Source organism: Macrotis lagotis, chromosome 2 (genome assembly GCF_037893015.1).
Source record: "Macrotis lagotis isolate mMagLag1 chromosome 2, bilby.v1.9.chrom.fasta, whole genome shotgun sequence".
Classification (NCBI taxonomy): Eukaryota; Metazoa; Chordata; class Mammalia; order Peramelemorphia; family Peramelidae; genus Macrotis; species Macrotis lagotis.
The window spans coordinates 328028845-328056732 of record NC_133659.1 but is presented as its reverse complement, the minus strand read 5'-3'; the positions used below and the strand labels follow the sequence as shown (position 1 = coordinate 328056732).

Below are 27888 nucleotides of genomic sequence, written 5' to 3'. Positions count from 1 at the left end.
TGAACTAAAGAACTGGTATACTGATCCCTTTCGAGGTTGAAGCTATATTGCAAGTACATGGTCTAGCAAATGGCAGCAATGAACATCTGAAGACCAGAAGATGATGCCAAAGGGCATCAGTGGAGATGCCTGGCAGAGGACAGCATGAGAGATATATTTCCAGAAGATATCACAACTTTGTAGCATCAGGGGCAAGAGCTGCCCTTGCCAATCATGTTCTCCAGCCACATGGGTTTTCTCAGCTATATGTGATTCTTTATCTCATGCATATTCTCTGGTCCCAGGGGTTTCTTATATGTGGCCCATCTCCCACTAATCATGTGGTAGCCTGTCAGACAGCACATCCCTTGTGTGAATGAGTGAACATCCTTTTTCATTGATTTTGCTATGATCTCCGGCTTTCTGAATCATCTGTCAAAGTTATATGGCACCTCCCTCTGCAGTCATTCTATTTTACCTCCCATTTCATGGCCAACTTACAAATCACCTTTTACTTTTATGTAACACTTCACAAAATGTTTTTAGAGATGTACTAGCAGAAAGCTAATTCCAGTACACTAGACCCTTGGGAAGAGTTTCTGAAGACACAAGGCCAATGCTGTTCTCTCTCTCTCTCTAATAATAGTACAGGTTTCTCCACAGGTCATTGGACAAATGCTTATTTGTCCTCCAGTGGAGTTATGCTTGGGATAATACTGTATTGTCCTTCAGGGGTATTACAACTTGATTAAACATTCCTCCTTTCTCTCTTCTCTCTATCTCTTTCCTCCATCACCTCCTTGATTCCTCCTCTTTAATCTTTGCTTTTTTCCTTTCCTTCTTTCCCTTCTCCTTTCCTCCCTTTTCTCTCCTTTGTTTTCTCTCCCCCTGCTGCACTTTCTTCGTTTCTTCCTTTCTCTTTCCTTCCTCTATCTCTTTCCTTCCTTTTGTTTCTTCTTTCTTTCTCACTTTCTTCTTCCTTGCTTTATCTTTCCAATATCTCCCCTCCTTTCTCTTTTCACCCTCCTGATCTTTCTCCATTTTTCTCTCAAATTCCTCCTCTCTTCTCTCCTTCCTTTCTCTCTCTTTCTCTTTCCTCCTTATTCTCTCCTTTCTTTCTCTCTACTCTTCTCATTCCTCTCCCCTCTCCCCTCTCTTTCTTCCTCCCTTTTTTCTATCCTTTTTCTTTTCCTTCTCCTGCTTCTTCCTCACTTCCTTTTTTCTTTCTCCTTTATTTTCGCTCATTCCCTTCTTTCTATCCTCCATCTTTTTCTCTTCCTATTCTTTTCTCTCTCCTTTACTTTTTTGTTTTTTGGTTTTTTTAGGTTTTTGCAAGGCAAATGGGGTTGAGTAGCTTTCCCAAGGCCACACAGCTAGGTAATTATTAAGTGTCTGAGACCGGATTTGAACCCAGGTACGCCTGACTCCAAGGCCGGTGCTCTATCCACTGTGCCACCTAGCTGCCCCTCTCCTTTACTTTGAATCCCTCCTCATCCTCCTTTCTTCCTTTCTCTCTTTTCCTTCTCTCCCTTCCTCCACTCCCTCTGCCTCATAGACCTCTGGACATAGTACCACTTGTCCTCCAGAAGAAGTATAACCGAGTGTGGGAGGAAGAGTCAGAAGAAGCAAAACACTGATCCTTCTTCCAGTTCTCTCTATTGAGGTTCCTTCCAAGCCTGGGCTAGGTTATGAATCAAAGCCCCCCCCCATACCCCACACCTTTGTATTCAGGCAGGGCAGGGCTAGGGGCAGAGACAGGAAGCTACCTTTGCCAGCTGGTCTCCAGGGCCCCGTGAATGTTCTGGGCTCAGGGCCAAAGGAGGCAGGAACACATGGCATCGGGGCTGGGCAGGCTTGCATCCCTGCTTCCAAGTGGCTGCCGCTGGCCGCCCCTCCCTCCTGTCTCCAGAAGGGCCATGCCTGTGGCTGGCTGCCATCCAGAAGTGGCTATTTCAGGAGCTGTGGGTCTTGCAGGTGGTGCCGGGTGACTGAGGATCAGCTGCTCTCTCTCGTGGGCCATGTGGTCCCATAGCTCCAGAGTGAAGCTAGCACTTTTCTCTGAGATTCCCGGCTGCCCCTCTCTGGGGGATGGGGAACCCAAGAATGGCAGAGCTTCCCACTGCCTGCTCCTCATGACCACTCCACAATTACCTCATTCTTTTTACCTTCTTCTCTTCTCATTGTCCTCTGACCAGGGACCACTTACATCATCCATGGGGACTTGGACTCTGCTGACTCTTTTTTTTTTAGCTTTTTGCAAGGCAAGGATAGGGTTAAGTGGCTTGCCCAAGACCACACAGCTAGGTCATTATTAAGTGTCTGAGGTCAGATTTGAACTCAGGTCCTCCTGACTCCAGGGCCGGTGCTCTATCCACTGTGCCATGTAGCCACCTTAACTCTGCTGATTCTTACAAGATTCCAATTTACATCTAGAAGAGGTCCTCTGGTTCAACTCCTTCATTTTATAGAGGAGGAATTAAGGCTCAGTAACCAGTGGTGTGCCCAAGGTAACACAGATAGTGGTCAAAGGTATGATTTGAACTCAAGGCCACCCATTATCACTGGCACCACTACCATCATTGTCACCACCACCATCATTGGCATCATCGCTGTCTTTGGCACCACCATCCTCATTAGCATTGTCGTCACCACTGGCACCTCATCATCACCACTGGCACAACCATAATCATTGGCATCACTGCTATCATTGGCAATATCAATATAACTATAAATATCTTTATTACCATTATTATAATCATCATTTGAATATATTGACTGAAGGTCTGAAAATTACTTACACCTCAAGCATCTTCTGAGTATGTCACAGAGGAGGAAATTGAGGTCCAGTGAGGTAACATGATTTTCCCCCCTCTAGTCATGATGAATATCTAAGTCAGGTTTATTTTAATTTTTAGACAAAAGACACAAAGTCTTTAAATTCTGAGACTAATACTCATAACGTGAACTCAAAATGTTAGCATTAAATTAGTAAACTGAGGTCAAAATTGCTAGATTCTTTTCTCCCCTAAATTCCTATATTTTAAATCTCCTGGTTTGTCTACACATCATTTTCTCCCAACAGGGACCCCATGGTTTTGTTTTTGTCTTGTATATCCGGCCTCTACAGGAACCAGTTCTGAGAGTTAGCTGGTCTGGGGACTTCCTTGCGAGGAGATACCCAACATGCAGCCCCAGACTTGATTCTTAGAGAGTTTCCTGGGGCAACAAGAGGTTAAGTGATTTGACACATCTTGAATCCAGATCTTGATTTCAAAGGCAAGTTCCCTATTCCTGAACCATGTTGTGCTTTACCTGGGTCATAAGAGAAGCTTAATAAATGAATGAAAGAAAAGGAATGAACGAATGAGGAATGATTGATGCTCAGTCACAGAGACAAAATAAAGATTCAAGACCCCATCTTCCAGGCTCCAAATTGGGACTTTATCCATTTTTCTATTACAGTTCTGTTGTCCATTCCACCACGATGGGGCAGAAGGGCAGCTTTTCTAAGGGGAAAGGTGTTGGGTGGGTAGCCCCAGGGTGATTTCTAAAGAGGGACAGATCACCAGAGACAGTGCCCTGCTGCCCCCATCATTGCTCTACCCCCTCTCTTATTCTGACTGGGCGTCACTGGTACCCTGTAGGCAGGTCAGGATGTGTGGCACCCAGAGCGACATCAGAGACCACAGAATGAAAGTAGCAGCAGGACGGCAGGATGGACAATGCCTCCATAGCAGCAAGGGCTCTAAAATGAGCTAGACCTACAGAGAAAACCACTTCTGGTCTCCATGGCAACCAGAAAAACTTGTTTCTCCAAAAAGGCAAATTGTGGAAAGGTCGGGAGCTGGCATCCTCTCCTCCTCTTCCCTCTCTCCCCTCTGAAAAGAAGCCTAGTGAGAGATTGGGAGTGAGGGGTGCTCCCTCCTGGGACTGGGGGGCTTAGTCCCTTCTCAGGTCTGCTGCTTCATCATCCTTAATCCCCCCCACACACACACACACATCTTTTCATAACCTCCCATCCAAGAAGATTAGAGTTTGGAAGCAGAGAGGGAGCCTTAGCAGAAAGACCACTGGAATTGAAATTTTGTGATGTTGGGCAAGCCATTTCCCTCTCTGGGCCTCAGTTTACTCTTTTGTAAACAAAGAGTTGAACTGGAGGGTTCTCTAAGGTCCCTTCCAGCTCAGAATCCTCTGTGGCTCCCTGTTAGATGCACAATCAGAAAATCTCTTGCAGTCACCACCTCTCCTCTAAGACTTCCCAGAATGCTTTGCCCCTTTAAGCCCTAACAAGCATTTAAGAAGTTCCTACTGCAGAAATGTAGTAAATTGGGAAACAATTTTTACAACTAGTATTTCTGACAAAGGACTCATTTCTAAAATAGACAGAGAAATGAGTCACACTTAAGAAAAAAAAAAGCCATTCCCCAACTGACAAATGGTCAAATGATATGCAAAGGCAATTTAAGATGAGATCAAAGCAATCCATAGTCATATGGAAAATTGCTCGAAATCATTACTAATTAGAGAAATGTAAATTAAAGCATCTCTGAGGTACCACCTCATACCTCTCAGACTGGCCAATATGACCAGAAAGGACAATGATCATTGTTGAAAGAGTTGTGGGAAATCTGGGACACTATTACACTGTTGATGGAGCTGTGAACTCATCCAACCTTTCTAGAGAACAGTCTGGAACTATACCCAAAGGGCAACAAAAATGTGCATCCCCTTTGATCCAGCAATACCACTACTAGGTCTATACCCTGAAGAGATGATGAAAAAGAGTAAAAGCATTGCTTGTACAAAAATATTCCTAGCAGCCCTGTTTGTGGTGGCAAAGAATTGGAAATCAAGTAAATGTCCTTCCATTGGGGAATGGCTCAGCAAACTGTGGTCTATGTATGTCATGGAACACTATTGTTCTATTAGAAACCAGGAGGGATGGGAATTCAGGGAAACCTGGAGGGATTTGCATGAACTGATGCTGAGTGAGATGAGCAGAACCAGAAAAACAGTGTCCATCCTAACAGCGACATGGGGACGATGATCAGTCTTGAAGGACTTGCTCGTTCCATCAGTGCAACAATCAGGGACAATTCTGGGGTTGTCTGCGATGGCGAGTACCATCTGTATCCAGAGAAAGAACTGGAGTTTGGTCTTTGTTCAAACTCCACAATTCTTTCAGTGTTTACCATGGAAAAAATGTAAAGCCTAACAGACTGCCTTCTGTGGGGGGTGGGGGGGAGGGAAGCAAGATTAGGGGAAAAATTGTAAAATTCAAAATAAATAAAATCTTTCTTTTAAAAGATGCTCCTGGGGCGGCTAGGTGCCACAAAGGATAGAGCACCTGTCCTGGAGTCAGGAGGACCTGGATTCAAATCCGGTCTCAGTCATTTAATAATAACCTAGCTGTGTGGCCCTGGGCAAGCCACTTAACCTCATTTGCCTTGCAAAAAACCTAAAAAAACAAAAAAGAATCTCCTATTGTATGCACTGAGCTGGGAGTTGGGGTACAAGGGCAAAACCAAGTCGTTGCCTTATATTCTACTGGGAGGATTCAAAAGGTGTGTGAGGAATTCTAGGTAGAGCTGGTGCCAAATGCTGCAGAGTCTGTTCAAGGTAGGGGGGCATTAACACCTGCAGGACTGGACAGGTGGGTGCTAACTGCTTTGACGGAGGCTGAGGATTGAGGAGGCAATACTGCAGATTTCAGGTTGCCTTCTCCTCCCCTTTTGACTGTGAGCTCCTGGAGGGCAGGGAAGACGATTTTTCTGACCTTTAGAACTTTCTGGGCTTTGTATACAGAAGGTGCTTATATATGCTTGCTGGGAAATGAAATGAAATAAGCATTGAGAAAAGGCAGAGGGTCAACCCAGAGAATGGGATTGCCTCCAGACTTGGGGGCTCGTAGGACCAGCTGCCTGGGAAGGGCAGGGCCGCGCAGGACCCGTCTGTGTCCCAGCCTAAGACTTCATCTGGACTCTTGTGCTGATGTTCATTCACAGCTGCACCAGCAGAGTCACACTCTGCCCACCCCCATCTCCTTGGGGGGTGCGGAGGTCAGGGCAGCCCTCGGAAAGGACCAGATGCGGCTTTCAAGATCAAGTTAGAAAGTTTTTCCCATTTGTAAGAAATGATGTCTGAGCCCCCTCCCAGTTCTGAAAGTCTAAGTTTAACACCTGGACATCTCCCTTCGTTCATCTATAAAGTGAGGGGTTTGGACACCACCCGCCTCCAGGGGGGCCCTTCTTTTCCCTGGGGGTCCAGCATCCCCCCAAAATACCTCTCCATCCTGGGTGACCTCTCCTTGTCGTCCCCTCCATCTTCCCTGGGAGATCCACCCGATGGGCCCCCTGCCTGGGGGCCTGTTCACCTTCCCGGACCCCTCCCTCTGCTGCTCCTGCCATCCTCAGCCCTGATCGCAGCCAGGGGCTAACAGGCCGGACCCCAGCCACAATGCCTCACGGTTATGTAACTTCTAAGACTCTCTCCTCCAATACTGGGAAGGCCCGAGGGGGTCGCTGGGGAGTTTTCCTTATAGGATCTGAGAATAGGAACTTGGAACCCAATCACCTCATTTTACAGATGAGGAAACTGAGGCCCACAGAAGGGACTCACCCAGACCCTGCAGCCAGGCCCCACCATCCTTCTAGCCCCTCCGTTCCTCACCTCAGCCGTCCCCCTCTTCACCCCAACGCTGCTACTTCTTCCTTCACATCCACTCCATCTGACATGGACACTATTCCCTCGGCCTCCTCTCTGGGCCTTCTGTCCAGTCTCCTCCTCCAGACCAAGCTCCGGCTGCCACTGGGATGAATTCCCACGATTCCCATCTCAGCACGTTGTTCCCTACCCAGACCCCTCCGGGATAAACTAACAAGCTGCTCCAGCGAGTGATCAGAGCCCTCAAAACCTGGTCCCAATCTGCCCTTCCAGCATCATCCGGCATTACGGTCCCCTCCCATGCTCGGAGGTTTGGCCAGACCCACCTCCCTCCTCTGGGACCATGCCCTGGCCCCTCTCCTCACCTCCATCTCTGCCTCCACCTCCTCTCTTCATGCTGCAGATGATGCTTCCTGCCAGAACCATCCTTGTTTTTAATCTTTCCTTCTTTCTCTCCAACTCTCTTCTTTCTCTCTTCTTCCCTCATATAAACACACATATGCACTTATAAATTGCTATATTATTTTGATATTTATTTTATATTGTATTATATTTTGTTATATTTGTTTATATTTTATTTACTATAAATATATATTTATATAAAATATTTCTTTTATATTTTATTAAATACATTTTATTTATATCTACATATAATTTATTATATTTATTATACTTCATTTATCATATATTTATATGTTTATTTTATATTTTATTAAATACATTTTATTTATATCTACATATAATTTATTATATTTATTATACTTCATTTATCATATATTTATATGTTTATTTTATATTTTATTAAATACATTTAATTTATATATTTACATATAATTTATATTATACATTATGCTTTATTTATTACAAATATATATTTATGTTTATTTTATATTTTATTAAATACATCTAATTTTTATATTTACATAAAATGTATTTATATTATAAATATATGTATATGTGATGTTTATTATATATTTTATTAAATATATATTATGTTTATGAAATAATTTTAAATTGTTTTATAATTTAATATTATTTAATTATTCATGTATCTATAATTATGTGATGATATTTGTTACCCTCATTCTAGAAGGGAGGTGCCATGACAAGCAAGTGAATTGGATTTAAGAGAGGGGCGTGTTCATCGGCCTCACTTTTCCTCTGAAGCCATCTGGGTCCAGGGGCCAGATGAGGATCAGGCCATCTGGAGACAGTCCTGGATGCCAGGTTATCAGGGTGAAGTGGCTTGCCCAAGGTCACACAGCCAGGCAGTTATGAAGTGTCTGAGGCTGGATTTGAACTTGGGTTCTCCCGAGTCTAGGTTAGTGTTCTAGCCACTGTGCCACCTGGCTGCCCAATGATGAATGCGCTACATATACTTCTAGAAGCCGTGTTGCCCATCAGAATGGACACCACAGGTGGGCAGGGATTGTTTTCCTCGTTGCCCCTGGATGGCCTGACATCGGGCACAAAGACCTTAGCAAGCCTTTGATCATTGAATGAGTAGTTGAGGCCTCTGAGGTGGGATTTGAACCCAGGTCTTCCCGACTCTGCTCCCATCCAGTCCAATCTTTGCATTCTAGAGATGAGAAAATGGGGACCAGGAGGAGCCTTAGGGGACCCTGAGCTGGAAGGGAGCTCAGGAATGGGTTCCTGGGTGGTTGCTTTAGAGCCGAGCCCCCACCTCATTTCACCAATGAAGAGGCTGAGGCCTGTGGAGGCCAAGGGACTTGCCCAAGGTCACCCAGATAGTAAGGGCAGAGAAGAGGACCCCAGTTCTCTGACTACAAAGCCAGCACTTGACTCTTGTATGATGAAGCTAAAACTCAGAGAGGGGTCACACAGCTCATAAGGCTGGACTCGAACTCAGAACTCTCCTGACTTCCGTCTGAGATGTTTGCCCTCTAAACTGTTCTGTCTCTAGTTCCTTCCCACTCTAAAAAGTTCTGCTCAGATAGAAAAAAAAGAGGGAGACACAGAAATCAGGGGGTCACTTGGCTGGCTCCCTCCAGGGCCGGGACGATGCCTGGAGGAGGCAGTGCTTCCCCTCCCTCCCTTCTCATCACTGGCTCCCAAGGACCAGATTTCCCTCGGGCCCTTCTCCCTCAGTGCATCCCCAGCCTGGCACTGACCCAGCCCCCCAGGGACCCCCGACGCCAGCTTCCCAAGTCTGAGGAAGGGGCAGATGGTGGGTGAGGCCAAGGGTGCCACGGTGCTGTCAGAGTGAGCAGCTGGTCCAACCTCCCTCCTACAGGTGAGGACACTGAGATTAGAGGTCAGATAAGGGACTGAGCCAGGTCACCCGGGCCCAGGCGGCAGGCCCGGACCACAGGCCCGGATTGGCTGGGCTTCAGGTCCTTCTGGGTTCACCCCCCTTTCCTTCTGAGAAGTCTGGGGAGAGTCGGGGTGGGGGGTCTGGGGGCTGGAGAAGCCGGGAGGCTCCTGCGCAGGCCCCCACCACCTTGGAGTCTGCCTCCAGCGCAGTCAGAAGGAAGCAGCTTCCTATTTTGCAGAGTTGTTCTCAGCTGTGCCTTCCACCTCCCACCCCACCCCCAGACGCCGCTGCCTGGGGTGCGGCCAGTGTGGGGGCTCCGGGGACGGGCCTGTCACAACAGCGCCTGTTCTGCTCGGCTTATATAACCCCACTGGTGGAATCCTGAAAGCAGGCCCCCAGACTACAGCCACGGCATGGGGGAGGTGAAAGCCAAGTTCTTTCCCACCTTCCTTAAAGGCCGTCGGGGTGGGAGTATGACAGCAATGACTTCTTGGAGGCCAGGAGCCGTTTCCCCTTTAGTTTTGGGGTCCCTGGTCCCTAACTGGGATACATTAGACCTTTAATGGGTGTGTGTTGGGTTGGACGGAATGACCTGGAAGCACCAGGGATTGTACTGGCTGAGGGCAGAGGCGGCACAGACCTTCGGGACGCCTTAGGGTGGATGGTCTGTCCTCCACATGGAAGAATAGATGAGTAGATACTCAGATTCCTGGAGTGCCAAACCACCCTCCTTGCTGGGACCTCCTCAGGCCGGACTAGCCAATGGGGGCAGCCTTCTAGCCGAGCGCCCGCTCCCGTTGGGTGCCATCTGAGGAAGCGGTCCGGGCCTGCCTTCATCCCCATCTGGGTCTCCTTGGCTTCCAGACTACAAGACGACCCACTGGGTACCTTCATTTCCACTCCCCACCGCCAACCTGCTCACTTTGCTGTGTTGTCTTCCTCCTTAGAATGCAAGCCCCTTGGGGCAGCTAGAACACCAGCCCTGGAGTCAGGAGGGCCTGAGTTCAAATCCAGCCTCAGACACTTAATAATTGCGGAGCTGTGTGACCTTGGGCAAGTCATTTACTCCCATTGGCTTAAATAAATAAAAATTTTTTAAAAGAATGGAAGCCCTTTAAGGGCAGGCTCTGGGCTTCTGTGTGTATTTGCAAATAGGCCTACTTACCCTTCTTTCCTCCATATTGTTATATTTATATAATTATTGCTTATTAGAATGGAAACTCTTCGAGGGCAGGGACTGAATCTTGTTTTGGGATCTCCATCATGTCCTCCAGTGCCCGGCCCAGCGAAGCATTTAACAAATGCCTCCGTTTCCTCATCTACAGGAGGGACTTTTGGTTGTTTTTCAGTCATGTCTGGCGTTTTGAGCCCCCACTGGGGTTTTCCTGGCAAAGATACTGGAATGGTTTGCCGTTTCCTTCTTTTTATCTCCATTTTACAAATGAGGAAACCGAGGCAAACAAGGTTCGATGACTTGCCCAGCGTCACACAGCTGGAAGTGTCTGGGACTGGATTTAAAATTCAGATTCTCCTCACTCCAAGCCTGGTGTTGTGTGAAGTATGGCACCACCTAGCTGCCCCAAGGGGACCTTAGAGACCATCTCCGAGGCCCCTTCCAGGTCTGGGTGTTATGATCCCATGAAGCTTCACTTCGTAGCCCCGGAGCCAAGACCCTGGGTCAGTCAGAGTCCCTTAGTCAATGTTTGTTGAATTTAAAGGGGCAGCCTGCGCAGGATCCCCTCCATCATGTCCCCTTCCGCCATCATGTCCTTTTCCGCCACCTTGTCCTCTGGCTTTTGGACCGTCCAACACACTTGAGTCCGTTTTGGTGGGTTTCGTCCTGTTTTGCTAGAGGACCAATGACGTGCCCCTATCTCCCCGAGAGCTGGCACTAACCTTAGAAAGTCGGCTCATGTTCTGGAGGAAGGTTGAGTGAGCTCCAAGTCAAGGTGGAATTCGAACCCAGGTCTAAGGACCCCAAAGTCCAAACCCCATCTACTACACCTCCTGCAGAACGCAGACCTGTGCCCAGCTGAGCTCCCCAGGACCTGGTCTCTCTCCTGACCAGCCCCATTAGGAGGTCAAGGGCCCCAAAGAACAAAGAATTGGAGAGACCTTAAAGGCCATCTGATCAAGGGTAAATTGCCCCCCCCCCCCCCGTCCCTGAATGCCAGATTAAAAATAACTGGAAGGGGTGGCTAGGGGTGCAGCGAAGAGCACTGGCCCTGGGGTCAGGAGGACTTGGGTTCAAATCCAGCTAATTGCCTAGCTGTGTGACCTTGGGCGAGCCACTTAACCCCATTGCCTTGCAAAACACCTAATTATATAATATATATTGGAAAAGAGAAACTTTAACTGGGAAATGTTAAACAAAATAAATAAAAACGTGACGTGTTAATGTGTATTCTTTCTTTTTGACCTCGTTTTATAGATGAGGCCTAGAGGGGGAAATAACTTGCCCAAGGTCATACAGGTAGAAGACAGCGGAGGACATGGACCCTAGGCCCAACCCTCCTTCCATGGTGCCTTCTGAAGTCAGCAGGAGAAAGAGGACACGGAGGGGTCTCACACCCCCCCCACTGGAAGCTGCCTTAGGGATCCCCAAGTCCCTTTACCTTGACAGGTAAACAGATGTGAAGGGATGCGAGGTCCCCAAGGCCTTAGGAATATTAGATCTTGCGCCATGACTCACAAGCTTGTCTCCTCTGAAACATGTTTTTGTAGCTTACTGGAGATGGGCAGGGAATGAGGCTGAGGGTGGGCTCCGAGATCACCCACTGGATGTGCTGCCCCAGGGAACTGCGGCGATGGCCAAGCTCGGGGCCTTGGCCAGGCTCTGGGGGCCAGGGTCTCCCTCTATTAAATATGGGGGTTTGGACTGGGGAAGCTCTGAGGACCACTTCACCCATGATGTTCTATACATTTATGGGAAGGGGGGTGGTGGGAGATCTGACCATAGAATCAAACTAGAAAGGCCCCCCGAGGCCACGCAGCGCCCCCATTTTACAGATGGAGAAATGGAGGCACAAGGTCTCCCCGAGCCTTGTGGCTCCTCCACCCTGACCAGACGGGAGGCTTCAGAGCCCCTGGCTGGGCAGCCCGTGGGGCCGGCCCTGGCTCTGGGACGCGGGCCTCCGGCTCCCCCTGGTGGCTGCTCGCACCACTCCTGCCGGCCTGGAGATGACAAGGGACAGCAAGGCCTGCACCACCTAGGCCCCACCCGCCCTCTGCAGAAGAGGAAACCGAGGCCCGTGGGGGCTGGCCGACTTGTCCGAGGTCATGGAGGCCGCGGTGGGAGACCCCCAGCAACATCCCACCGTGGCAATTTATGGGGGGTCGCACGCAGCCTGTTCCCTCATTTGTGAGGGTGATGGCGCCTACTCGGAGTTCAGATGAGGATTATCGGAGGGACCACATAAAATGCCCTGTACATGATTCTTCAGGGGAGCCCCGTCGCCCACCACGCCACCCAGACTGGCACCTTTGCCTGGATGCTCACGTGGCCACTGCCGGGCACTGGGCAATGTTGGACCTGGGCTGGACTAACTGGCATCCCGTCTCTCCTAGCCTGGGATCCAGGGTTTCCCCCAAGCCTTGCTGCCTCTACCTCCGACACTGCCCCTGGCCCACGCCTGCCCGGATCACCGCCAAGCTGCCCGGATGCGGGAGAAGGCCCGATTTCTTCTTTCATCGTTTCTATCAGGAACTCAGGGAGTCGATTAGCAGCTCATTGGCATCGCACTGAAGCCTGCGAACTGCTGGGCAGAGAACACAGCAGAGAAGACCGGCCTGGAGCCTGGGGCTCTCCTTCCGCCCCAGTCCCCAGCTAGCATTTTGGATAAAGAGAATCCAATATTCAGACCCCGAAGCCCCATGGCAGGAGGGTCCCAGAGGGTCCTGGGCCCCTGTATTTGCCCCTCCCAGACACGGCTGGCACCGCAGGGCTTTACTTCACAAACCGCCAAGGCCTCTGTGTGAACAAGAGGCTGCGAGTTGGACAAAGCCCAGGTCTCCTCTCCAGGGCCGGCTCGTCGGCCACCTCAGTGGACACCGGGGGCTCTGATGCACAAGTCCCTGGGGCAATGGAGCCCGGGGCGGGGGCTGCAGGTCAGGGCCAGCAGATGACTCGGACAATGCATGAAAGTCAGCCTCTGGCAGACAGAGACAAACACAACACACAGACACAGACACACAAACATACAGACACAGAGAGACAGACTCAGACAGATAAAGACACACAGAGATAAACACAGAGATGGACACAGAACGGGCCCTGCTGGCAGCTTCCTGTTTTTAGCCGATTCTTTGGGTTAGGAATCAGGGTGACCCTGGTGCTCAGGGCGAGGGGCAGCAACGGGGCCCATCTCGGGAGGTGGGTTATTTTGGAGACAAAGGGGTTGGGGGAGGGAGGCACTGTTCTTCACCCCCCCTCCTCCATGGTCTTGCTACTGGCTGAGAATGACCGGATCAAGGGGGCTCCTGCCAGCCTGGGGCAGTGAGTACCCCCAAAGAGGAAGGACAAGTTGGGTGAGAGGGAGGGAATGAGCCCCACCATGTGGAGGCTCTGAATCTTCCAGAAGCAGCTCTTGGAAACCCCCCCAAAATCAATCACTCCTTTATTGTGACACTAGATCAAAACTATCCACAATCTCCTGGATTCTCCATTCCCTCATGAAGCCACTGGGGAAGGGGCTTGTACCAGGGCCAGAGACTCGGGCGGTGCCCCAGTGCATGGGGGGGGCAAGTGAGCTGGGGGGGCTGGAAACAGCGCCAGGAAATGCTGGTGGGGGGTCTGGAGAGGCCAGAGGTCACTTGAGGCGGTAGAGGACCTTCCGCTGCAGGCGGTGTTGGATCTCACCTCGGCGCATCATGAGCTGCAGGACCTTGTAGATGGCATGCTCCGGGTATTTCTAGGCAAAGGAAGGCTGGAGTGAGGGACTGCGCTGGTCACCTGGTCACTCCTGCCCCTTGAGCCCAGAAAGAGCCGCTTCCCCTTTTGGGGGGAGGGACAAGGGAGGGCTTGTGCCCACAATGAGACTCTTAGCTGGTACTCTTGATGTGGTGCCCCTCTTGCCTGGCACAGAACTGGCCCTTCACTGAGGCTGGCATCACTCCCTTTACAGAAGAAGAATAGGCTCCGTGGCGACCAGCCGCCCAGCTAGCATCCACAGCCTGGACCTCCAGCTCAGGTCTCCTGACCACCAGCCCGCCGGCCCCGCAGCCAGAATACACGGTCCATCCATCACCAGGCCTCTGCCAGGGCCCGTGGGGACGGGAGTCTACTCTTGGGAAGCCTCCACTCTAACCCCCTGCCCCCCCCAGGCCGGGCAGAACCTTCCAGTAGCCTCCGGCTGAGACTGGCTCCGGCAGCTTCACCCTTCATCGAGAAGCACTTATTTCACACCAACCACCTGCCGGCTCTGGGTTCTGGGATGGGAGAGCAGAGACCACCCAGGGGCTCCCCACAAGGAGCTGCCACTCTACTGGGGGGGGGGGGCATGATGCACATGTGTTTAAAAGAAATCAAGTAATTCCAAGGGAGAGGGCGCTGGCAGCTGGGACAGAGAATGGATGAAAGGACTAAAGAAGAAAGGAGACAGAGGAGAGGAGGGAGGAGAGGTGGAAGAGGAGGCCAGGAGGCCGGGGAGGGCTACCTGCTTGGTGAAGTCTTGCACGATGCTGTGCTCAGAGACCTGGGAGCCGATGGCAAAGCGGCGTTTGAGCTGCTTCTCGATGCGCGTCAGCATCTCTTGGTCTTCGTGGCTGGTGAAACCCTCCACCCCTGCCAGGTGAGAAACAAAGTGGGCTGGCATCCCTCTGCATGCGCAGGCCGGGGAAAACAGACAGGTGGACACCCAGGACCAAGCTCTCCCCTAGGGTCACTGACCATCAGAGTCAGAAGGCCCTTCCAGTTTGAGTGGCTAAATGACCAGTCCAGAACCACAGGTCAGCTCGTTGCCTGTCAGCCAGGCCGACTCCCTCATTTGACAAAGTGGTAAACTGAGGCCCAGTTTTCAGTGTCTTCCCTGGATCCCACAGGGAGGATGTGGCAGAGCCCCATTGGCCCTAGTCGCTGAGAGCGAGCCAGAACCAGGGGCCCAGGGAAGCCCTTGCACAGAGCTGTCCTCATCTCGTGGTTGAGAGGCGGTCAGAGCACCGGATCGTTACCTGACAGGGAGCCAGACAGGGCGGCGTCGAGCGTGGACACCTGGAACAGGCGCAGGGCCTCCTCTACGTCGGCCTCCGTGGCAAAGGGCTGCAGCTTCATCTTGCTCAGAGACTCAGAAATGCGGACGATGGCCTCCAACTGCCTGTGGGGCGGGAGAGGAGACCCTGAGCAGGCCCTCGGCGGGGAGTAGGGGGTGGCAGTGGGCTCCAACCAAGTAATGGATGCACTGTGGTCCCCTCAGGTCACTGGGTCTCTGAAGGAGGGGACCGGGGCAGGGGGACAAAGAGAAGGCCCCCAGAGGGGTTCCAGGGGCCTGGCTCTAGACGGATGGGTGAAGGAAGTCCTTCCACAAGACCCCTGGGATGACGACTTGGCAGCTGCACCCCACCAGAAGCAAACCCAAAGTGGGAAACATAGGTCCGTCGAAGCCAGGGGACGGCTACCCTGCCCACCCCGGGGCCGGGACCCAGTGTCTGCCCAAGCTCCCGGGGACCCATCTGGAGCAGAGGCTGAGGTGGCTCCCATCCCCCACCCACTCACCGGACTGTGATGGGGATGCTGGACCGGCGCTCACTCTCTCGCTCATGCTCACGGGCCCCGCTGCGCATCAGGATGTAGCGATTCTTCAGCTTCTCTGCGGCCCCCTCAGACAAGCGGGGTCCACATTTCCTACATCAGGTAGGGGATAAAGGAGTGAGACCAGCCCAGGAAGGGTCCCCAGGGTCAGCCAGCCCCAGGGAGACGCCCAAGAGCTAACTGAGCCTGTTGTCTAAAGGGAGGCCCCGGGGCAGAGGATCTGTCCAGCCCACCAGAGAGAGGAGCCTCAGACGATCTTTGTTTTTAATTGATATTTTATTTTTCCAAATGGAGCCGATCTTTTAAAAGAGGGAAATGCGGTCACTTGGCCATGGACACAGAAGGATCCCAACGTGTGGATCGAACCCCAACCCCTCCCCCTCTGACATAATGGGTCAAAGTCTGGCAAAGCCCCGGAGGAGAAATGGGACTCACCACAAGACAGCGCCCCCGGGGGCAGCAAGGTGGCCTCGTGGATAGAGAGCCAACCGTGGAGTCGGGAGGACTCAAGTTCAAATCTGGCCTCTGACATTTGATACTTACTAGCCTTATGACCTTGGGCAAGTCACTTAATCCCTCCCCTCAAGCCAAAAAAAACCCCCCAAAATGAAAACAGCACCCCCACCCCCGTCTCCCCCAGACTCACAATCGACAGTAGGCGATGAACTTCTTCAACTTCCCCAGCTCGATCTCACCCTCCACAGCCTCCGTCTGGGTCTGCGCGCTCACATGCAGGGTGATGACGTGCTTGGCCAGCGTCTGGAGGCGCAAGGAAGACACAAGGTGACTTCACCAGCCTGAGCCCAAGCAGAGGGAGAAGTGGAGGGCAGGAAAGCGTAAAGATCCGAGCCCAAGCTGCAAGGACGAGGATGTTTGGAGGCCACTGCCCTCATTGTACCGATGGGGAAACTGAGGCCCGGAAAAGGGCTCTGCCAACGGTCATTCATGATTTAAGACTGCACTTTCTATTCCCCTGGATTCAAAGACTGGAGGGATGGGGAGCCCACGGGGGCTCTCACTGGCCCAAGTCACCAGGTCCAGAGCCCGCCCCTACCCTAAACATCCCTCAACAAGGGGAGCGAAGTCCCTCCCAATAACCCAAGTCAAGGCCTCTCTGGGCCTCAGTCTCCTCCTCTGTAATTAAGGGCCAGTCAGAGTGTCCTGCCAGAAAATGCTATAAGCCTTCAGAGAGGGAAAGGGATTCAAACCAGAGCAGGCGGCCCTGGAGCCTGCTCTCTTCCTCCTCGTCAAAGGATCACACAGTGGCGAGGTGTCCAAGACAGGACTCGGACCCAGATCTTCCTGGTTTCAAGGCCTTTCTCTACTATACTATTTAAGTAGGTGTGTGTATGTGTGTACACATGTTACATTTATCGTGTTTTATATGTGCATGTATATGGAGACACATCTTTGGGCATACACACTGATGCCACATTGCTGTCCACAGGGCACGAGCATCTCCTTGTCCCAAACAAATAAGGGATGTGAAGGCCGGGAGGGATGGCATCTCTCTGCCAGGCACAGGGGAAGACCCAAGAGAAGCACAGGAGACCTGCCCGCCGGAGCCAGCTGGCTCTACTTAAAATGTGCTCACAATCAGAGTCACCCAAAAGGAGAATGGACTGCCTGGGGCAGAGCTGCCGTCCCTGGAGGCATTCAAGCAAGAAATGTCTCCTGGGAGATGGAAGCGGCCCCAAGGCCTTTGACCCCTTTAATTTCCGTACCATGTCTCTCTCTTCATTGTGCTCGTCCTTGACAATAAAGATCATGTCAAAGCGGGACAAGATGGTGGGCATGAAGTCAATATTGTCCTCGCCTTTGGTCTCGTCCCAACGGCCAAACACGGAGTTGGCAGCGGCCAGCACAGAACAGCGGGAGTTCAGGGTGGTGGTGATGCCGGCCTGGGCGGGACAGGGAGAGTCAATGAGGGCCGAGTCCCATATGGGTCCCACCCCGGCCCCAGCCCAGTCCGTCACCCCACCTTGGCGATGGAGATGGTCTGCTGCTCCATGGCCTCGTGGATGGCCACTCGGTCGTCTTCTCGCATCTGTTCAGGGGAGAAATCGGCTCAGGCCCCCCCAAACTCCAAACCTCCCCGCTTAGGCAGGTGCACAAAGGGGAGTGTGGTCCAGGAGAGTCAGAGAACCAGAGTTCAAATCCTGTCTGTTGCTTCTCAGGGTGACCTGAGCAGGCCTCAGTTTCCTCTTCTGTAAACTAGGGGCTCGGACCAAGCCCTTGAGCTCTGCGATCCTGGGACAAACGGCCACAGGAGGCAGCTGCACACCCCAAGTCTAGGAGCGGGGGACCAAGACCAGACAAACACTACCAGTGCTGCAGGGCTTCCAAAGCATGGCCCTCACAGCCCCCTGTGGGGGAGGGGTCGAGTCTTCCTGGGCCCCTTCAACAGGGCAGGAAACTGAGGCTCCAAAGGGGTGAAATGACTCCCCAGGGTCCTGCAGCCCGGATGCATCCAAGTTGGCACCTGAACTCAAGACTTCCTGGCCCCATGGCCCGCTCTCTCTCTACCAGGGTTGAGTATCTACAAGACTGTGCATCATGGAGATAGAGGAGGGGGCAAGGATGGGGAAGGGGAAGAGGAGGAGAGGAGGAGAGGGGGGAAGAAGGGAAGACAGCCGGCCAGGCGACAGGGACAGACAAAAGCCTTAAGGGAGGTAGATGGAGAGATGTGAGGACTAACAGAGGGATCTCGAGCTCTCTGCCTGTGCCCCCCTCACCGCACTAGACCGTGGCCACAAGGACAGGCCCCATTCACCACAGAACCTAGGCCAGGGTTGGGTTCCCACCCAGGACCGGGCCCAGCCACCCCACTGTCACAGGGGCCCTGCTCCTGACCACCTCCCAAACCCTGCTCACCTTGTCAAACTCATCAATACACACGACACCACCGTCAGCCAGGACCATGGCCCCTCCTTCCATGATGAAATTGCGGGAGGCTGGGTCCCTCATCACGGAGGCTGTGAGGCCGGCCGCACTGCTGCCCTTCCCAGAAGTGTACACCTAGGGATAGAGGGAGGTCTTTAGGGGAGGGGGCTCAGGCACCCCCATATCCAACATGCTGTGCATTTCCTAAGCAAGTGACACGGAAGGTATCAAGGGCTGGGTGTCTGAGACTCCAAGCTTCCTGTATGTGTCCTGGACCCCCCCCCCCCCAGCAAGACTGGGGACCCTGAAGGACCCTTTCTAGGATCATTTTTTAACATAAGTGAAGGAAATGTTAACCTCCAGTCATTCGTCAGTAGAAGCAAAGATGGGGGGGGGGGTTCCATTGGAGTTCACAATCTCCTGAAATCCCGTTGGCCCCATGCACCCCCGGGCTCAGCTCCATCGCTGGGGTTGGGGCTACTCTGAGATCACCACCCAAACTTATGCTACAACATGTACAACTGAGGCCCTGAAGGACGGCTCTACCCACATACGGTAAACTTAAAAAGAGAAGGGTTGCGCGTCCCTGAGATTCACATTCAGGATCCATCCAACCTCATTTAGGGAAGTGGTTCCTTTGATCTGGTGTTTTGTTCAATTCTAAATAAAAGGGGGTTTCATTTTTTTTAAAAGAGAGTCCAGGGGCAGCTGGGTGGCGCAGTGGATAGAGCACCAGCCCTGGAGTCAGGAGGACCTGGGTTCAAATCCAGCCTCAGACACTTAATAATGACCTAGCTGTGTGGCCTTGGGTGAGCCACTTAACCCCATTGCCTTACAAAAACCTTAAAAAGAAAAGTCCTTGAATTCAATGCCAAGGAGCTGGGTTTGGACTTCGGCCCTGTTCCTTGTGGTCTATCTGCCTCAGTTTCCCCTCTCTTAAGTGGGGGTGTTGCTTACCCCCCCACCAGGGTTTTCATGAGACCACAGATTTAGAGTTGGAAAGGACCTTAGTCATCTATTCCAACCCTGAGAAGCTGACTTGTACCAAGTCAAAGAGGTGGGCAAGAGCAAAGTCAGATCTCAAACCTGGATCCTGTTGGCAGATCCAGCTCTGCCAGATCCAGCTTCCATAGCTGAACCCCAAGACCTTGCTGTTGGGGCTCACATGAGATAACAAACCCAAACACTATAAACCACAAAGAAAGGGCTACAACCCAGAGGGCATCACTGTGGAGGTGGGGGTCTGCAGGTGTGGAATATGACATACAATCAGACAACATGGACATTTGGTTAGTTTTGCTGAACTGTCTTTTTTCTTTTAAATCTTTGTGATAAAGGACGCCTCCCTGGAAGGGGAAGGAAAGAATCAATTCATAAATGAAGGTGATGGAAAAACCAAAGTTGCCAGTAAAAACATGGCAGGGGGCACTCCATCCACCAGTGCGGGTCAGCACCTCTTCTTTTTGAAAGCCTTTGAGACTACTTAGAGCTAAGAGGTGAAGTGACCTGCCCAAGGTCCCCCAGCAGGTATCTGTCAGAGGCAGGACTTGAAACCAGCTCTTCCCACTCCCAAGACCTCAATAAATAGGAGCCTTTTAAAAAAGACAGCCCTGCCCAAGGAGGGGAGGTGAATGAGTGGGCCAGCCCTGCTGGAAGGATATTGCCCATCCCACAAATACAACAAACTCCTAATTGAATTAATTCAATAGGATTTTTTGAGTTTTACAAATATACTGATTTCAGTATATTTTTGTGTTTATTTTTGACTTTTCATTTTTATGGCTCTGCTAGGTGTTAGTTACATGTCCAAGTCACCATTCGAGTCTGTCTCTCTGTGTGCTCAAGGCCACACAGCTAGGTCATTATTAAGTGTCTGAGACCAGATTTGAACCCAGGTACTCCTGACTCCAGGGCCGGTGCTCTATCCACTGCCCCACCTAGCTGCCCCATCTCTATTTTCTTATAAAAATTCTGATGTATGTATTTAGAGAAATACTTTTTCCCTAAAGGATTTCCACTGCTTCCTCAAATTTTTGGTACATTAACTTCATTGTTGCCATTTTCTTTGATAAAATATGACCCGTTTTTTGATCCAAGAAAAATTTAAGATTAAAATATTTAGTCTTCATTTAATTCTGAATCTTCTTGGGGCCTGACCCTACTGATTATAATTTTATGGCACTGTATTTAGTAAAGGATGTACTTAATATTTCTACATTTCTTCGCCAGAGGCAGAGCAGTTTTATAGACTTCTTAATTTAATGGCTTAGGAGCTGTGACTCCACCCAAGAAAAACCTTCCTTCCAAAAAGAGAATGAGCCACCATGGCAGGTAGTGAGCTCCTCATCCCTGGAGGCTTCAAGCCAAGGTTGGAGGAGACTGGCCAGGATGAGGTAGAGGGGACTTATGGGCTGAGGACCCAGGAGTCCTGCTCTGAGACCCTGAGCAGCAGCAGGGCCAGCCCTGGAGCCTGGGGCTCTGCCCTTCAACAGAGACTGAGATCATGGCCTTGACTCCAGAGGCTCGTCCAGGCAGCCGCCCCTTTGACAGAAGAAAAAACAAGAGGCCCAGGGAGGGGAGGGTCAGCCTGAGATCACATGGGTTAAAGTTGGGGCCCTTCACAGAAGCATGAGGCTAAATGCCCCTAAACTACCCAGGACCATTCTCATTTCTGATCCAGTGACAGTCAGAAGAGATTTCTGAAACCATTGAGTCCAAGCCTCAAATATTACAAATCTCATTTTCTCTCTGGGCTGCTTACCCCAATGGGGGAACACCTTTCCACAAACTTCAGAAGCTGAGACTTGGCCGTCCCAGGGTCCCCCAGCATCAGGAGGTTGATGTCTCCTCGGCGTGTGAGTCCATCTGGGAGTCTGGGAAGAGAGTGAGGAAAGGGGGAGATAAGGGGCCTGGTTGTGGGAATCCCAGCCTATCATCAAATGTCAGCCTGGCCCCAAGGGTACCCCCCCCAATGGAAAGGCTCTGCATCCATCCAGGACTAGCAGCATGGCAGAAAGCCCAGAAAGGGGAAATATAAGCACCCCACAACATAAGCTTCCTCAAGATAGAAGATAATGAGATATCAGAAGGGGCCCTCACCTCCACCCTCTCCCTTCTCCCATTACCTCTTACGGGAGCCCCCAAAGAGGAGGCAGGCAATGGCCTTCTTCATGTCCGTGCCCCCAAAGATGGAGGGAGCAATGCTCTTGGAAATGACCTCATAGATGTTGGGCATGGCTGCCAGGCGGCGGAACTCTTCCTCCTCTTGTGGGGTTATGGCTCCAGCAAAGCTTCGGCCTGAGGGAGGAGAAGGTCTGGGTGAGCCGGGATCACTGAGGTCACCGGTCCACAGCCCTAGAGTTGGAAGGGATCCCAGACATCTCCCTATCCACCCAACTCATTCGACTGAGGAGGAAACAGGCCCAGGCAGGGAAAGCAGCTCATCCAACATCAAAAAAAAAAGGTCTAAGTCAGGTCCAGCCCCCTCATCTTATGGAGAAAGACAGGGATCTGTTCAAGGTCACTCCCTAATCAAGAGGACCAAGAGGGTGCTTCTGATGGGACCACACAATCAGACATGTGGTCTGTCCCCTGTCCTACCAAACCAGGGACTGCAAATCCTGGCCAGAACTGGGACTAGAACTTGGATCTCCTGACTCCCAGTCCCATTGGCCATCCAACATTATCACACTTCTTCCTTACACTGTCTCTGAGACCAGGGTTCTCCCTGCTATCCCACAGGGTCTCCCCAGACCAAAAGTTCCCAGCCACCACTCCCCTATCTATACACCCTTGCATTGGAATAGAAGGTGTGGAAAGTTCCATGCTGAATTTATTTAAAAGAAAAGCTGCTGCCCAAAATAGATGCAGGTCCCATTTGCTTTTTACATTCTTTTATGTTTATAAAAATGCCCATTTGACTAAGTGTTTAAGCTAGAATCAACAGAATATCAGCTCCTTGAGGGGAGGGGCAACCTTGTTTTTGTATTTGTTTCCAGCCCCTAGACTGCTCATGCTTTCACCTATATACCCATCCATCATCCACTCTCCTTCCCCTCCATCTGTTCATTATCTCTGCATTTATCTACTCATCTCTGCATCCATACATCCATCATCCACTCACTCATTCATCCATCCATCCAACCATGTATCTAACCATCCATCATCCATCATCCATTCATTCATGCATCCATCCATCCAACCATGTATCTAACCATCCATCATCCATCATCCATTCATTCATGCATCCATCCATCCATCCAACCGTGTATCTAACCATCCATCATCCATTCATTCATGCATCCATCCATCCATCCATTTATTCATGCATCCATGCAAGTATCATTCACCAACACATCCAACCAGGCATGCATCCATTCACACATCCATTTATTCATCCATCCATTCATCATCCACCCCATCCCTCTCCAACCCCTCAACCCTGACCCTAGCCCAGGGTCTTTTAGGATAAGGGTTGACCCCCTCCCTGATTCCCCTAACCACTCATCATGGTCTAGGGCAGGGGTGTCCAACCTTTTAGCTTTTCTAGGTCGAATCACATAGAATTCAATACTCATTAACACAAGGCGACCCACATCACTTATGGGCACAACAAACGTGAGCAGACCTGAGAGAGCACAGGAAGGGGAAGATGGCAGGATCTGAAGAGAAGACTCAGGTTTGGATCCTGGGTCTGCCACTTACTTCCTGCATCCTTCAAGAGTTGGACAAGGGCTCTGTCCTCTCTGGGTTTCTAAAGTAGGTCAGTTGGTGCTGATTTTCGCTGTCATGTCCCTAGCCATCACATTTCCTGCCCAGCTCACCTGAACCATCAGTGTCCACCTGGATGCCCAGGACACGGATGTAGGAACTCCGGATGCCCACGCCCACTCGGTCTCGGCCCTTGGTCGAGTTCATTCCAAACTTCTTGATAGAATAGATGCCCATGATGGTGACTCGATTGCCAGGAACAACCTTGTCACACAAGTATCTGGGAAGGGATGAGAGACACAGTTAAGTCCTGGAGAGTAGTAGGGCATTCCTATGGGCTCAGGATCAGAGGATGCTTCCTCTTCTGTAAAGGAAGGGTGCCGGACAAGATGATCTCTGGGGCCCCATCTAGTCCAGGTCCTCATTCCAAAATCAGGCAGAACCCTACAGCTATCAAGCAGTGGGCATCAATGAAGGGCCTCCTATGTGCCAGATGCTCTCCAGCCCCTAGCACTGTGCCAGGCAAGGGAAGCGATTAATACTTGTTCATTCTTTCACACATATACCCATCCACCATCCACTGCCCTTTCCCTCCATGCCTACTCATTTATCTACTCATCTCTGTATCCATCCATGCACACATCCATCCAATATCTATCTATGCATGCATCCCATGCCTAGGGAAGTCTATTGACACCCCACCTCGGGTCAGACCCCTGTCCACTTGCCCTCACCTGTCACAATAGAGCTGCATGTGCCGAGGCATCTCTCCATGGGGCACGGCATCTGGGCACTCCTGAAGCTTCAGGGTCTGGAAGTCCACACACTTGCACTTGTCGGGCATGATGAAGTATGGGTCCAAGGGGCACTTGGGGCGTCCAGCTTGATCCCTAGAGGTGAGACAGTCAAGACTGAATCCCGCACCCAGGGTCAGCTCCCCTTTGCTGGGCCCCATGGACACAGCCTTGCCACAGAGGCCCAAAGAAGCCTGGAACCCCCCTCACTTACGTGGTGCACTTCCTGGGCAGAGCATAGCCCTCCAGGCCTGGGCGCACACTGATGTTGTTGATAGTGTTACGGCAGCTACGGCACTGGATGGCGATGCGAGTAGCCTTGGAGCGAACCGCTGTGGCCGCTATGATGATGCCTGGGATCTTCACCAAGTGGGACATCATGTCAGACTGGGGAAAGAACAGCAGGAGGTTAGGAAAGGCCAACTGTGACCCTCCTGAGCCACAGGACAAAAGAACAGTGACTCCAAGAGAGAAGTGGTCCCTTACTTCATTCAACCCCTTCATTTCAGAGATGAAGAATGGAGAGAAAAGAGGGAGGGTGGGAAGAAGAAAAGGTAGGGGAGAAAGAGAAAAAAGAGAAAAAGATAAGAAAGAAAGGGAGAAAGAAAGAAAAGGAGAAAAAGACAAAGACAAAGAGAAAAGGGAAAAGGGGAAGCAAAGGAGAAAAACAAAGTAAAAAGAAATCAGAAAAAGGGAGAGAAAAGGGAAAGAGAAAAGAGCAGGGAAAAAGAAAGAAGAAAAAGGGAAAGAAAAAAGAAAAGAGGAAAAGAAAAAAGAAAGAGGGAAAGAAAAGAAATTTTAAAAAGGCAGAAGGAAGAAAGGAAGGAAGGGAGGGTAGAAGGGAAGGAGTAAGGAATCTGACAATCTCACCTAATCCCACCTTGGATTCCACTCTACAGAGAAGCAGAAAAAAACTCCCATTTTGCATTTGGAGATCTGAGTTCCAATCTTGACTGACACTACATTTAGAAACACGGAGCCTCTGAGATGCCAAGCCATCTGGTTCAACCAATAACTGAACTAGAATCTCCTCTACATGACAGACAAGTGTCATCTATCATCTTCTTGAACTGTTCTCATGATGGAGAGCTCACTACCTCCTGAGGCAGCCTGCTTCACATTTGGTTCTATCTTCTAGAAGAAGTAGGCAAACTATTAGGCTTGAATACCATTAACAAAAGGGAACTCTCTACCCACTATTCCAAGGAAGCTGGGGGTAAAGTAGATAGAAGACCAGAGTTCAAATTTGGCCTTAGACATTTCCTAGCTATGTGACCTGGAGCGAGTCACTTTACCTCCATCTGCCCCCTGGGGAATGATGAAGACCAAAGGAGTTAAGTTTGAGATCAACAGCTGCCTAATAAATGCTTGTTTCCTTCCTGGCCCTCTACCCCAATGTTCAAACATCTCACACTCACTTGGAAGTTAGCCTGGAGCAGCATCATTAATGAGAATCCCAAGATATGGGCATTTAAGCTTTGGAAGGTACTTCTATACATTCTCTCAGGAGTGCCCCACAGTCTCCTGGAGCCTAGGTTGTGTCCACTATGCAATGAGCATTTAGTAATTGCCTACTGTATAACAGTAACTGCACAGGATGCTGTGTGTCCAAGAGATTCCTGTTAGGGCAGGTGTTATTATGCCCATTCTATACATGAGGGGACCCAAAAGGGTAGGAACAAAGCAGGGCTTGCTACAGGAGGAAGAGTCATTTCCCTTCCTTGGGTCTCAGTTTTCTCCTGAGGACCCAGAGACGGGACCAAAACACCGCTGGGGGAAACCCCTTGCCCGCCATGCCAACCTTTCCTCTCCAGGAGCTACCAACAGCCTCCTCCCCAAGCATCGCAGGCCAATGATACCCACCAGAACCTGCTCACCTTTAGACTCCGAATATTAGCGGGGCTGGCATCAGACTTCAGCATGACCTGGACGTCCTGCAGGGTTTCCTCCCCCTCAGGCCGTGGTCGGGTCACCTCATCAGCCACTTCCTTGGCCGCTTCCTCCAGCTGGGTGAAGAGAGGATGGACGGGCCGTTAGGACCGGCTTCTGGGAGTGGGGGGAGGAAGCAAGCCAGGGATGGGGCAGGAAGTCTCACCAGCCTCAGGTGCTCAGCCGGCTGCTTATACAGGTAGTCGGCCAGGTCCTCGTCAAAGCTGGCCAGGTCCTCCATCTCCACCTCGATCCAGTATTCACCCAGGTTGTAATGGCGTTTGAGCTCATCTCTAAGACACCGGAGGAAGACTTTGGTCAGAAGCCCAGCCGAGTGACTGGGCGACACCAAAAGTTCCCTCCGGGCCCACCAGGCAGTCTCCTTCCCCCTTTCTGACTTCTGATCCCCTGCTCATGGAAGTCATTAGATCCCTCCCCAGGTCTCTCATTTCCCAGGTCAAAGCACCCTCCTCCAGATACGCTGTCTTTCCCCCATAAAGTCAAGTTTCAAGAAAAGGGAGGGAAGCAAGAAGGAAGAAAGGAAGAAGGAAAAGGAGAGAAGGAGAGGATAAAGGAAGGTGAGTGGCAGCTGGTTATTCAGGAGATCCTTTGCCAGCGTTATTGGCTTCTCCTCCCTGAAGGTCAGGGTCATTTCTGTGTGATTTTCTAGGTTCATCAGGTGCAGCCCATTTTTCCCTTCTGTCGTGCGGGCCTCCAGCTGCCTGCGCCCCCCGCCCCCCAGGCTCGGCAGGTTCTGCACAAGAGGAAGCGCCAGGAAGCTCTTCTGGCCCAGGGGGCCCCTGACTGCCCCCTCCCCATTTCTTGGGGTTCTCCATCTCCTCAAGGGCTCCAAGGCCCCGAGTCTCGCTTCTTTGTTCCTCCAGCCCTTGGCAGAGTCACTAGTGGGGGTGGCACACAGCTCGCGGGGTGCGGGCCCCCTCCTGCAGCCTGGGCCCAGGGACGGCGGGCGCTGCCCCCCTTGTGGGCGCTGGAGACCGACGCAGGCCCCCGCCAGCCCCGGACAGCCCCCCACCCCCCCACACTCCCCCAGCCCCCCAGCCCCGCACGCACCGGTACTTGAAGGTGAGGCCGCTGCGGTCGGTGCCCACGCGGTACTGGCGCAGGAACTCCTTGAAGCGCCGCTGCAGCTGCGCCCGGCGGGCCTGGCCCTCCTCGGCGCCCGGCTCGCCCCCGAAGCTGTCGCTGTAGAAGATCCCGGGGTCGTCGAAGCCGGACATGGCTGTGGGGAGGGGGCGCGCTCAGCTGGGGCGCCCGGGCCCCCACCCCCCTGGGCCCCCCAAAACCCCGGAGGCGGCCCCCTCCCGCCGCCGAAGCCCCCTCACCTGCGCACAGGAACCCGGCCGGCCGCGGAAGTTTCGCGGGAAAACTCCGACCCGGGGGGCGTGGCGCCGCCGGGGCCAGGGGCCGCCCCATTGGCTGCGGCCGGGCCGGCGAGCCCCGCCATTGGCCGTCCGGAGCACGCGAGCCCCCCGAGCCCGCCCTCCCCGCGCCCGCGCAGGCGCAGCCCGGGCCGGGGAAAAGCGCATTGGCCGGCGCGGGCCTGACGTCACGGCCGCGCCCCGCTCCGCCGGCCCCATTTTGTGCGCCCGGGAAAGTTTGGCGGGAAAGTGCGGCGGCCGAGGGAGAGGCCCGGGCGGCCGAGCGGGAGCAGAAATGGCGGCGGGGGCGGGGCGGGGCCATCCCGTCGGGTCCGCCCCGCCGGGCCGGGACGTGTGACGTCACCTCTCAGCGGCGCTGTGACGTCACGTCCCCTCTCTCCAGGCGCGGGCAGGTCCGGGGCGGCCCGAGCATTTACGTTCGGATAGAGACGGCCCCGGAGCTTAGTGGCTCCCCCCTGTGTCAGCTTCATGATACCAAATGTCTACATTTGTAGATAATTACATATATGC

At 51.9% G+C, this 27888-nt stretch overlaps 1 protein-coding gene across 1 annotated transcript; it reads right to left on the bottom strand.

The window, feature by feature from the left end:
* Window positions 1-13080: 13080 nt before the first annotated feature.
* Window positions 13081-27398, bottom strand: MCM5 (minichromosome maintenance complex component 5). Its single transcript, XM_074226795.1, has 17 exons — window positions 27322-27398; window positions 27050-27218; window positions 26145-26271; window positions 25927-26055; window positions 24264-24436; window positions 23990-24145; window positions 23369-23535; window positions 21671-21842; window positions 21307-21418; window positions 18537-18680; window positions 17644-17709; window positions 17387-17563; window positions 16309-16421; window positions 15627-15755; window positions 15086-15228; window positions 14572-14699; window positions 13081-13827 (listed from the first exon to the last, which is right to left on the bottom strand). Exons 2-17 carry the CDS (start codon window positions 27214-27216, stop codon window positions 13726-13728), a joined length of 2205 nt encoding a protein of 734 aa, XP_074082896.1. The 5' UTR covers window positions 27217-27218; window positions 27322-27398; the 3' UTR covers window positions 13081-13725.
* Window positions 27399-27888: the final 490 nt, after the last annotated feature.